General features: G+C 39.6%; 1 protein-coding gene across 7 annotated transcripts in view; it reads left to right on the top strand.

Moving 5' to 3' along the window:
* adgrb1a (adhesion G protein-coupled receptor B1a) overlaps positions 1–13,407 on the top strand; it is a 116,765-nt gene that overhangs the window by 33,642 nt on the left and 69,716 nt on the right. For all 7 annotated transcript variants that reach the window (XM_067448261.1, XM_067448260.1, XM_067448263.1 and 4 more), the window contains exon 2: positions 879–1,808. In XM_067448261.1, coding sequence (XP_067304362.1) covers positions 1,091–1,808 — 718 coding nt within the window. In that variant the 5' untranslated portion in view covers positions 879–1,090. The remainder of the gene's footprint in view (positions 1–878; positions 1,809–13,407) is intronic.

Below are 13,407 nucleotides of genomic sequence, written 5' to 3'. Positions count from 1 at the left end.
ATTACACATATTCAAGACATAATGATTATTATAAAGATCACTTAATGTGAAGCTTCCCATTTTTCTTTACCCATTTCCAGAATCCTCCAGTATTTAAAACCCATATATGACTCGGTGCACTTTTCCCCCCCTGTCTGGGTTTGTCTCATTTCTTAGCATGCTGCATATGAGGAACAAAGCTAATGCCTTTAGATAAGGATGATTAACCTAGAATAAAATCTGCATGGTATCTTCCTGTATAGTATGTGGCTCTCTGGGTGAGCCTGGTGCTTGGGCGCTCACTTTGTAAAGTGACTAATGGCACATGGAAATGTTGCGATTACATCAGAATAGTCTCCAAGATGTCTGTCTACTGCTCTTGGATGTGACCTCACATATTTCTTTTCTTTAAGTGCTGTAAAACTGCACGAGACACTCAATTGTCAGGGAAAGGAATGACAAGCTGGCCCGTCTGAGAGATGATCCAGCCACTTTTAGCCTAATGATTCGCTGAGGACTGAGGCTATTGATCATTTTGGCATGAAGCAAATGCACTGGAAATAATGAATGACAGCAGGTGTTCATATTTTTGTAATTGATTGCTCCATAATTGGACAAATTATTGAGCTCACTGATGAAATGCAAGATTGAGGATGACGTTTTTGTAGAAAGTGACTGCTTGCAGGGTACAAAGTGTTCTTTTTGAATGTGAAGCACAGGTGTGGCACTTCTTAATCAATATATCCCAGCGTGGTAATTCCTAAGTACCAAACTTTGTCATGTTGGTGTCTACACACTTTTGAAGTTATTATGTTCACTCATATCTGGTCAATGGATAATTGCTGTTGTTTTCCCATCTGGCTCATACAGTCTTTTCTCTGTCTTCTCTAATCCTGCAGATCTCTCTGAGGGCGCCTGGCATCATGGACAGCAAACTGGATCAATGAGCCAAAGTTCCCTCTCATCCTGAGCTGTTGGTTCAGATGGTCCTGCAAACATCTGAGAATATTGGCTTGTCAACAAAACAAGGCTGTTGATCCTACGTTCACAAGCAAAGACGCAGAAAAAGTTATCTTCAGCCTTTCTGCAAACCGTTCTGCCGTTTACAGCCATGATATCAAAATTCCTACCGAACTGTTCATCGTTGGTGCTGCTGTTACCTCTTCTTCAACTGCTGCGGCTGGACATGCTCAACGCTGCTCCCTCTGGTCCGGAGTCTGACACCTGCTCCACACTGGTCCAGAGCCGCTTCTTTGGATTCTTCCTCTCGTCCTCTGTATTTCCCAGCACGCCCTGCTCCTGGACCCTGCAGAACCCAGACCCACGGCGCTACACCATCTTCATCAAGGTCACAAAACCAACCAGAGACTGCATTCCCCGACAACACCGGACCTTCCAGTTTGACTCTTTCTTGGAGACAACACGGACCTTCCTCGGGATGGAGAGCTTCGACGAGGTGGTGAAGCTGTGTGATGCCTCTACCCACGTTGCCTTCCTGGAAGCTGGGAAACAATTCCTGCAGATCCGGAAAGGGCTGCCCAGAGCAGGTGCCGGGTCCAGGAATGGGGATGGGGAATTTAAGGTGGAGTATCTTGTGGTTGGGAAGCGTAACCCCAGCATGGCAGCCTGTCAAATGCTGTGCCAGTGGTTGGAGGACTGCCTGACCTACAGTACCTCCAACCGGCCCTGTGGCATCATGCAGACACCATGCCAGTGTTGGGACCAGCCTCCTCTGGACAAAGAAACCAATGGATGCTACAGAGATGGGGTCTACTTGGAGAACTGCATCCCTGTTGTGAAAGAAGGAACCACTGACACTAACACTAGCGGTAAGCTAACAGTTTTTTGTTTAGTTATAATTCAGAGTGGTTCAATGCTTATTGAATTCAAAAAATGTTGTTCTATCACTGTGGAGTTGGTAGCTTGTCATATTTAGTAGCAAAGCAACAGAACATTTGAACAAACAATAGTTCAGAGAGAACTGATGGAGGTTAAAAAAGAAGAGAGAAAAAAGGAGTTTTAGGTTTCAGCTGATGTGTCCTAGCTAGGTGACCTTGGCTTCTTGGCGCCATGTGTAATCCTGTGAGGGTTCAGATAGGGATATCGGATCGGCCCATGGGACAGTTGATGCGGCAGACATGCTTTGGGAGTGATACAGGATAGCAGTGGTGCTGTGTTTGGAGATTGATTATTAGGAAGGGAATGTGGCTGGTTACTGAGTTCAGAGCTATGATGTGATCTCTTTTCCAAGAGTGGATGTGGCACAGAAACTCAACCCCTAGGAGAGGCTACAGCCATCGGAGTGGAAGATCACTCACTCCCTTGCACTATGTGACCTTTATGTGGACTTTCTCCTCCTCCTCCTCCTCCTCCTCCTCCTCCTCCTCCTCCTCCTCCTCCTCCTCCTCCTCCTTCTTCTTCTTCTTCTTCTTCTTCCTCTTCTTCTTCTTCTTCTTCTTCTTCTTCTCCTCTTATATCCCTTCCTTTTTTCTGCTATTTAAAAACATAAGAGGGTAATGGATCGCCACAGCTCACAGTATCCAAAGATATCTAAAAAAAAAAAGCTTGTTTAACTCTGCAGTATTTTTATATTTAAAAAAAAGATGACACCACAACAGTCAAACACACTGTCTAATGCACGTATAGCAGAACTTTTCCTATGTGAATGGCAACTAAGACAAACAAGGCAGATGAATAGATGGGCAGAGGGCATGATAAGGAGTGAACATCTCATTAATTGATCGAGAGCTTGGGAGGCAAGCCAGGAATGTCCGGCTGGGCCCACTGGATGGAGCCAGGATAGAAAGGCAAATGAAAGATGACTTTTGAAAGATAGGCTGTGCATCATTACGATGCTCTCTGAGACCTATCACTCCATGGTTATCCCCAGCTCAGTCTTAATGACAGGCTGTCCGTTTTATCTGCGGCCAATTTGGAGACGGGTGGGGGTGGGGGGTTAAGTGGCCCACCCCTCTCTTATTCCTAAGAGGGAAAGTGGAGAGTTAAATAGACTCATGAGGGAAAGAGTGTGCATTCCATCTTAAAATGCTAAAGGCGTGTCTATTGTGTGAATGTGACCCATTGCGCAGAGGCAAGGCATCAAGGCAGATGAGTAGATTCATCTCTCGCAGCTCAGAGCAGTGACAGATTACGGGCTGGATTTGAGAGACAGAATGGAGGAGGAGTTGAGTGAGAAAGAGGTGTGAGGTGACAACAACAGAGAGAAGAATATCCTGTCCTCATGACTTGCACTTTTTCACTGTTTGAGACTGATGCAGAGAGCTTTGGTAAAGCAATATGTAAGCACATACTTGTTCTTTCTCAGCGAGGTGCTTTGAATCGAGAGCAGGGCTGATTACAGTTTGGCTGTAATGTTGCTAAACGAGTGATTTGAAATAGACTGCCCCCATAGTCGTCAGTTCTTCATCAGGCACAATAACAAGATTTAACTTACTGTTTTGTTATAGTCATGTTTCCTCTGACTATAACAAAACACACACACACACACTTCTGCAGGCTAGTGAGTTGTTTCATGCTGAGCCATTTCATTGTGGATGGCTGAAAACGGTTGTGCGGGCGGCACTCTGTCACTGCTTGTGTTTGTGGGGGTATATGTGTTATGATCGTGTTTGGCCACCAGGGGCACAATCGTTTTTAGACGTGCAGCTTATAAAACTGCTTTGAGAGGGATAAGCGCTGTGCTTATCTCTACTGGACGGATGGTCCGTCTCTGTATCTTTTTCACTCTCTCGCTCTCGCTCTCTTAACGTTGCCAATGCTAGCTCATGGGCCCTCCACAGTTCTCCAGAGCTCATGAAATATTAATGTTTTAATTAAGCAGTTTTACTGCCTCTATGCCTGATAATAAAAAAATGCCCCAGGTTGGGTGAGTATATGTATTTTAGCAATGTATGTTTTGCTATGAGACTGTGACTAGTCTATTGTAAACATTCATAGGGGATGGGGGTGTTGAGGAAGGGGAAATTTGTCAAACATCTGTCTTGCTTTAGGGGTTCATTGCTATTTCATGCACACTTTCACCGTGGGATTTTTGAGGGTTTGTTTCAAGAGGGTGTTGCATTGTTGTTCAGGAGAATATCAGTTTTTCATTGTTTACTTTGCGACTGAAGTTGTTTCAGCTATATTATCTCTGTTTACAATGAGACGCCTCATGTTTGTCAAGTAATTGGCTAATAATAGCTCTAAATCTGTAGTAAAATGACTGTATTAAAATAAAGAGAATCAGCATTGAGAATAATATAAATTAAACATAAAAAATGAATGAAATAAGAAATAAAGTAAAATGTCCAGGCATGTTATGCTAATAGAAATTTAGTACTACACTTGTACTACACAATATATATATATATATATATATATATATATATATATATATATATATATATATATATATATATATATATATATATATATATATATATATATATATATATTGTTATATATTGTTATATATATAACAATATCAACGGCAAAATGAATTTGCAGCAGTCAGGTGATACAAGAGTGAGCTCTGCAAGTTGTTTATCAAGTTGATAAATGTTCATTATTATTGTAATGTTATGTGCATTGTGACTAGAGAAGAGTCCGTTTTGGAAAGATGAAGTATGTTGTGTAACAGTATATTGGGTCCTAGAATAAACTCTTAAACTAAGGCTAATAATCCTGCTGCTGTCTGTCATGTTAATCATAAAACAAAGGGCAAAGAAAATAACTCTCTGCTCTTGACTGAACAAGGGTTATAATAATAATAATCCAAAGTGATCTTGAAGTTAATTCTTAAAGTGATAATTGTGTGATATCAAAATGCTTAAAAGTGCTCCCACAAACGAATACAGGCATTTCAGATTGGTGTCTGGCCCTCGATGAGCTTTAAAAAGTCCAAGGGAGCTGCTTATTAGTGAATACGTGCTCCTGCCGATAGATCTGTTGTGTTTGTGCGTGGGAGTATGTGTGTGTCTGTGATGGAGCACGAAAGACAACATGCTGTAAAGAGCTCCCCGACCTATCTGTATGATTACCCCCTCTCACATCTCTAGAGTCACATCTAACCTGCAGCCCATACAAAATAGAATCTATAAAAGATAGAAAATCTCTTCTAACATGCTAAGATTGACCCAGTGAAAGCGAGCAGGAGAGATTGAAAGAGGAGAGATGAATGGTTTGATTAGTGGGATTAGGGGTAATTTGTCTGATAATGCCACACACTTTTGAGAGGCACCACAGATGGACATGTAGGAATGCCTAATGCACCTAAGACTCTTGAACATACATGTGCCATCAAAGTGGTTTCCATAGGAACATTAGCTCAGGGTGAGACACTCAGTATGTACACTGTTGAATTCCCAATCTGAAGGCTGTTTTAATCAAGCCAATGCATATACTAACAAATGCATATTTATTTCTACTCTCTTAAAGTGAACATTAAATAGAAGTTTTAAGTGTTTTTTCTTCTCTATATGGTGTACACTATATTGCCAAAAAATTTGAGACGCTTACCTTTACATGTACATGAACTTTAATGACATCCCTAATCTTAATCTGTAGGGTTTAAAATAGAGTTGGTCCACCCTTCACAGCTATAACAGCTTCAACTCTTCTGGGAAGGCTTTCCACAAGATTTAGGAGTGCATTTATGGGATTTTTTTGACAACTTTTCTAGAAGCGCATTTGTGAGGTCAGGCACTGATGACGAGAAGGCCTGGCTCGCAGTATAGGTCAGTCAAGTTCCTCCACACCAAACTCACTCATCCATGTCATTATGGACCTTACTTTGTGCACTGGTGCACAGTCATGTTGGAACAGGAAGGGGGGCCAATCCAAACTGATCCCATAAAGTTGGGAGCATGAAATTGTCCAAAATGTCTTGGTATGCTGAAGCATTAAGAATTATTTCACTGGAACTAAGAGGCCAAACCCAACCCTGAAAAACAAATTACAGAGCTGAAAGTTCAGTGCAAACAGAGACATTGTCTTTTAAAGTTACGCCAGTTTATTGTCACAAAAACTACAACGAGCTTCTCGCCAGGTTGGTGACATCATAAACCCTTGCTAGTCACTGCAGATGTGACTTCCTGCCCATAATGGTAAGGGGCGTGGCATTTCCAGACAACCTGTGCTTGGCACTGCAGCCAATAAAAATACATGAAACTACATTTAGCCATCTAACCAATCTAAAGCCTAGTTCAGACTGCACGATTTTCAAACTCGTCGGGTCACTGCTCTATTCACACTGCATGACTATCTGGGGTATCATTCAGTCACTGCTGTGTTCACACTGCACGATGGTTTGACGACAGAGGAGTTCACACTACATGACTGAACAAGAGGAAGAATCGCCGACAACTCTCTCTCTCTCCGGTGCGCAAACTACGTTTCCCAAACACACGTGCGATGTGCCGAGTAAACAACGCGAGATCACACGTGCATCAGACGGGAGTTCTCGCGCGAGACTTTGAATTGTTATTTAAAATGATAAACTGCACAACGTTTGCTTGAAACTGTATGTGCGCTGATTTGTGGAGAAAAAGAAAAAAGATTATGGTGGAAGAAATTGTTGGAGAGACAGAGGGAGCCAGGATTGTGTTCTGCAAAGACAGTTTGAGGTAAATAAACAATTTTGTAATGCGCTGCTGCTGTGGCTGGATGTGCAAATGTTTGGGCTTTGTTTCTGTTTGATAGAATTGTAAATATATCTATTAAAATACTGATATTCTGCTCTATAACTCCTCTCTGAACGTCCTGCTGCCCTGTATCTCACTCTTTCATTGGCTGTCGGTCATTCCCGATGTAATTTTCAGTCAGAACGCAGTTCACACAGCAGGAGTTTGAATCGCCGACAGCTCCAGATATTTAGCATGCCAAATATCTCACCGGCGTCGGCGACTCGTCGGCGATTCTCTCTGATCGCGTCTTTGATTATTCACACTGCGTGATTGTCACTCGCGTGCATGAGCACCGATTTGCCTGTGATCTCGGGCATTTGTCGGCGATTTCACAAAACCTGTCGGCGACTCAAAATCGGGCAGTGTGAACTAGGCTTAAGACCGTTGCATTTTTCGGAGGAATGGGCTTCATAGAAGCAGGAATCAAACAAGCCGTTCAAAGGACAGTTGAGACAGTTGTGTGGAATAAAGGAAAAATATAAGAAAAATTTGCTGTTTAAAAAAAAAAAAGTATTAAGACATGTTATACTGCTCCCCATAAACACAACCAAGCCTAAAAAAAACCCCACAGAACCACTGCTTTAATTTTTGTATTGTGGTGTGCTATTACTGAAATCTCATATGATTGACAGGTTTTCTCATCCTTTTGCCGAAAAAAGCCATCAGAGAGTAGATGTCACTGCAAGTGGGAAGAGAAGGTTATTTTGATTAAAGATTACGAGAGAATGTGAAAAGATACCTTTATTACCTTAAAATACCTTTATCTCCTGTTCTTTTAGTGTAACTGCTGTTGGAGTGAAAACGCTAGTTCATGGACCAACTGATATTCAACAAGTAGCAGCCTCAAGTATTACTTTTATTTTAGTTTAATTTATCTATGGAAATTTAATGGTATAAAATGACTTTTTTAACTGCTATTTAGAATAGCAAGATATTTTAATTGCATACACGTAGAAAGAAATAAAAATTGATTTCAGTTTCTAGGCCACAGATCAGAAATATACTAGTTTTCTTGAAATGGTCAGACATTAAATATATAGAATTCATAGCAAGTCAGAAGCTGTGAAACATGCCAGGACATAATCAATCAATCAATCCATCAACTTCTTTTGTTTTACTTTCCTCAAAATTAACTGGAATTATAGGGCATTTTGCTATTATAGGGTTATAGGGTTATAATAGGCAGTTGTGACCTAATGGTTAGAGAGTCAGACTTGTAACTCCAAGCGGGACTCGAACCCGGGTCCGCCGGCATGAGATTTGGATGCTCTAACAAGGAGGCTAAAGGCTGCAAGCACTAGTGTCAGACACTAGAGCTTGAGGTCAGAGGAGTGAGGTTTACTTGCACAGTGACTACTAGCTGGCCTCTGTTACACTTACCCTCTTAAACCTCACTCCCACCTGGGTCACGGCACCAATATAACCCCTCCAGTTCAAACCGCCAGCTCCAAGCGGGACTCATCCACCGGCATGAGAGTCAGACGCTCTAATAAGGAGGCTAAAAGCTGAGCGTCGCTAAAGAGTCGCTTGAGATCAGAGGAGTGAGGTTTACTCACACCGCAACTACTAGCTGGCCTCTGTTACACATTCTCATTCATGGCAACATCAAACTACGCCTTTGTATTGAATAAGCGACCTCTAGCGGGGAAACTTACATACTGTGCTTTTAATATATATCAGTATCAAGATTACAGTTTTATTATTATTAATACGATTATACATCAATGTGATTTATTTTTTCTTAGCATTTAAAATCAGAAATTAAACTAAACGCATTTAAAATGCCTTTATTTCTCTGTAAATGTCATGGAGTTTTGAAGAGTTAGATGCTATTCCTGGTAGTTCAGGCCCAGGGTGATGATCCATTTGGTGGTCACTGATCCAAAAGCTGAAAGTTCATGGAAGTGAGGGCAAGATGGCATGTTTATGTGTATATTTGTGTGTGCGTTCACATGTGCACCCACGTCCTTTTGCTCTTATGAGCAGATGTTTCTCTGCCTAAGATTGATGTGCAAGGGGAAAATAAGAAAAGCCTGTTATTTTTCCACTCATCTGTGGGCCTGTGAAAAGTGGGAGGCCCATCTGATCCTTTTAGTGAAGGTGTTTTTGATTCGAGCTAGATTTTTCGCCTTTTGTTCCTGCAGAGGAGAGGCATCCATCTTCGGAATTGAAACGTCGACTTCTCTGACCCGCACCTGCAACCAAAGAACATTCAACCAAACCCCTATTCATATCTCTTTCGTACTTTTGATCTGTTTATCTACTTGCTCATCAGTAAACAGTGTAGACTCTGAGCTCCCCACCTGACACAGTTAGTAATCCTGTAACGCCTGCACTCCGCCGATGAGAAGTCACTGCTATTGTCATTGCGTGACCATTGAAAGACAGAGCAGTAGTTGTGATCATCACTAAACCGGTATCACGGTCACCAGGATGAACCTATGAGATAGAAAGACCCAGGCCCATTGCTCATTATGAAAGTGTGTGTGCGTGTGAGTGCGTGTGTGTGTTCATGTTTTTTCTATCCCGGTAGGGACTTTCACCTGAATGCACACTGACTCATAGGACTCAATTGCGGTCCCCATGAGGAAACAAGCTTATCATACTAAGTGATGTTTTTCCAAAATGTAAAAGTGGAGAAAGTTTTTGTGATGGGTAGGTTTAGGGGTAGGGTTAGTGTAGGAGATAAAATATACAGTTTGTTCTGTATAAAATCTATTACATTTATGGACAGTCAGAGTCCCCACAAAAATAGCAAACCAGACGTGTATGTGTGTGTGTATGTGTGTGAATTTTAGTAAATATCATACACAGCATATTTAGTTATTTAAAAATGTATATTATTAGGCAATTAAAACATGTATTGTGTTTAAATTGAGAATATTAGACAAGCCACCATATATAATCTCCTCTGGACAGTTGCCAGTTGTGAGAAATCAATTAGACTAACTTAGTTTGCTGCAGCACTCAAATATTTTCTGAGAAGATGTATCTAATTGGTTGGAAACAATGTTTTTTCTAGACATCATATTGTACTTCTAACATTGTTGGATGACAAAAAATGCAGATTTTAATTTTTTTTATTATTTTTTTATTATAGTGTAATGGTGGTTCTAGGTAGATCCTTTATATATATACATGTAATTTTCTGCCAACATAACCTTTTTACAAAAAAAGTTGTTTGCAGCTATTTTCCATCTTTGAAATATGAAGACTAAATAGGCCTGCAGATATGCTGGGAAGATAAGAAACTAAACGTTACTGCAAAATGAATAAAAAGACCCCCTCCCCCCCCCCCCCCCCCACACACACACACACACACAAACAAACACACAAAGACACACACACACACACACACACACACACACACACACACACACACACACACACACATTTTAGTGTCCCTTGCTTTATTATTTATTACCACTACTACTTATCTAACTATTATGAATGTATATTTTGTTTATGATGTTAAATAGAAACATAGTTTGCTGCAGTAATAAGGATTTTTCACTAGCTTTATTCCAATGCTATTCATTTAAGTGAGCAATTAATTGTTAATTATAATTAATTATTATTATTATCTTTTACATTATCAGTCACACTCTGATTTGCTCATCGATAAGCAATTGAGTGTAATGAATAATAGCATGAAATAGGCTACTTATAAAATGTGCATCTTTATAAAAAACATGTACAATTTACTCTTATACCATGGTCTGTGTAAATACTCGATTCTGATTGGCTGGAAAGTGTGCAGTAAAATTGTTTAATGCACAAGTAGTTCCAGTCAGTTTTGATTACAGCTTGAAATTAACCTGCCACTATAAACACTGGTAAACATAGTAACAAAGTTAAGAAAAAATCTTAATATTTATAATGTTAAAAATATTACTTATTCATATTAATAAAATAATGTCCATCCATCCATCCATCCATATTTTTTTAATTAAATGTGTGTGTGTGTGTGTGTGTGCGTGCGTGCGTGCGTGCGTGCGTGCGTGCGTGCGTGTACATAATAATTATACACAGTAGGCCTACACACATATTATGTAAACACAAACTTTTATTGTGAATGCGGTTAATCGTGATTAATCATTTGACAGCACTAGTATCTCATTTTCTGTCTTTATCTTGTATTAAGATTACATCTACATTAAATCAACCATTGATCATCATGATCTCTCGATATCAGCAACCCAAATCAGATACTTTAAACCATTGACTGCTAGTTCAGTGCACTGAAAAAGATTGAATTCATAGCCAGATATATCACCTGCTGCCTGTAATGACATAAATCTGTCAAAGTATGACAGAAGAAGATTATTTCACAGTTTAAAGTCTGTAGATATCTCAAAGTCAAATGTTGCAAATGGTTGACGGAACACTTTGACGAAAACTGCGTATAGGTACTACATTTTTGGTCGTTTAAATGAGTATCGGTTTGCGTGGAGCACTTTGGGCACTGCTGCGCAGGTGAGGGAAGATTATGTTAAGCGGCGAGGGTGCAAGCCTAAGTTGTGTTTCCTGCCCCTGGAGTGAGGTTAATCAATGAGATGTGTAAGCACAGCTGTTCAAATATTTATTCTAAGCAGGATACTGACAGCAGAAATGCACACACACAGAACAAGTGGATTAGACCTGTGAGCTTCAGCCATCAGAGGGACTGAGAGAGGGACAGAGAAAGAAAAAAAAGGTTTGAGATGATGGATGGCTCGTTTCTTTTTGCACAAAAACCTACTAATCTATATTTTATGTATTTCATTTCTACATCAATAAGAAAATACTTTTAAAGAAACTTGTTTTAATGAGATCAGATAATAATTTTTCTTAATCAAATATTATTATTTTTTTTTTTTTTTTCCCTGCACGTTCTTTTGTTGCCGGTGTAGATACCAATGACGTGTAGCATCCTCTGGGTGTCAGCACTTCCCATGTTTCACTTTCCATCACTGATCCACAGTCTGCGTTTTAACGCATGAAACCAACCAGAAAACAGTGCATGAAGTCAAATTTGTGTCATTTGAAAGTCTAATTTAGATGTACTGACCGACCTTGGCTTTGTAGCATATATGCACGGGGCTATAGGTAAGATTAAGGTTAGATCTTGTTGATGATTTCAGATCACTGTCACTTGAGTTGCTATTAGACCTTGCCGGCCAGTGAGAGAAAGTGAAGGTCACTTTGGGGTTTTCGTAAGCCTTCCAACAAGATGATATTTAGCAACTAATGGCCAGAATGATGTATCCACACGGTCGTCCTTTGAAAAACAGGTGCGTGCTGCAGCTGCAAGTGGAAAAACTGGGGACAAGTCGGAATGATGGAGGAAGGGCTGATGAATAGAAAGAAAGAGCAGAGCAGAGGACGAATATGAGAGATTAAAGATGATATAGCATTCGCTGCGAAGAGTCTAGATGTACGGGAGCTACCACCGAACATGCGAAGCACACTAAATTATTGAAAGCATAATAAAATGTCCTTGGGGACGGAGAAAGAAAACACTACATTATTCAGCCCCCCTTTTCTCCTTCAGCCAGTGATTATTGAGCCAAAAAGGTTGTAATCTCCCATCGTTTTTCACAGAGAGAGAAAATCTTATCTCTAAATAGAGGTATTTGTTATGTTTTATTTTTTCTTCGAAGGACTTTTTTTGTTTCTTCCGTATTCGCTTTTCTAAAGATTGTTTTAGAATATGCTCACCCTACTCTTTCCAGTGTCCCATCATACTCGCGTTTGTTTTAAATAAGATTATTAAGCAGCACAGAAGCTGAGAAGCTTATTTAAGACTGATTTCCGCCACTTACAGTCCCCCCGGGGAGCAGGGATTGGGCTAAGCGTGCTGTTTATGCCACGTGCGATTGGTTGATGAAGCCATCTGACTTGAAGCGTGATTGGTGGATGGGATTAATCAGGGGTGCGCGCGCTGAGAAACGTCCCGGTTCATTTTGCATGCGATTGTCACTTGCTGTGCAATGAGGACATTTGATTGTGTATTCAAGGCCATGGCACTGAAGATTAGAATCCGTTATGTTTTATCAGGTGAATGTGTCTCGCACAACACGCGGCAAAGCCAATCTCAGCACCCCAAGTAAACAATTTGCCATTAATCGCTCATCCTGCTCAAACAAATAGATATTGATTCTGCTTTTCAGCACAGCTTGCCGGCAGATTTATATCAGCACTGCAGAAAAGGCATAAATTGTTTTTATATCTGGAATTTATGTAGTGGGTTATATTGTATGAACGTGGGCTTAACATGTGGGTTGATTTAAGTGTAAGTAAAGGGTTCAGAGATGTAGCATCATGTTTTTTGTGTGTGTGTTTTTTTTTTTTTTTTTTGTCTGGCTTTACTAAAGGTATTAACTAATAATAATAATAATAATAATATTATTATATATATATATATATATATATATATATATATATATATATATATATATATATAATATTATTATTATTATTATTAGTATTATATATATATATATATATATATATATATATATATATATATATATATATATATATATATATATATATAATAATAATAATAATAATAATAATGATAATAATAATAATAAACAGCAATTCCTGTTTTTATTCTCTCAGTAGTGGCCAACAGATATGCCTGGAGGATTATTTTTAATTTTTATTATTAAATATGAGGGAAGAACACAACCTCTAATATTTTTAAGGTATTTATTTGACAAAACCATTTGGCAAAACTACAGCTACATGTTTTATTTTA

The sequence above is a fragment of the Pseudorasbora parva genome, chromosome 7, assembly GCF_024679245.1.
Source record: "Pseudorasbora parva isolate DD20220531a chromosome 7, ASM2467924v1, whole genome shotgun sequence".
Taxonomy (NCBI): domain Eukaryota; kingdom Metazoa; phylum Chordata; class Actinopteri; order Cypriniformes; family Gobionidae; genus Pseudorasbora; species Pseudorasbora parva.
The sequence above is the reverse complement of the archived record's forward strand: the minus strand, read 5'-3'. Positions and strand labels throughout refer to the sequence as shown.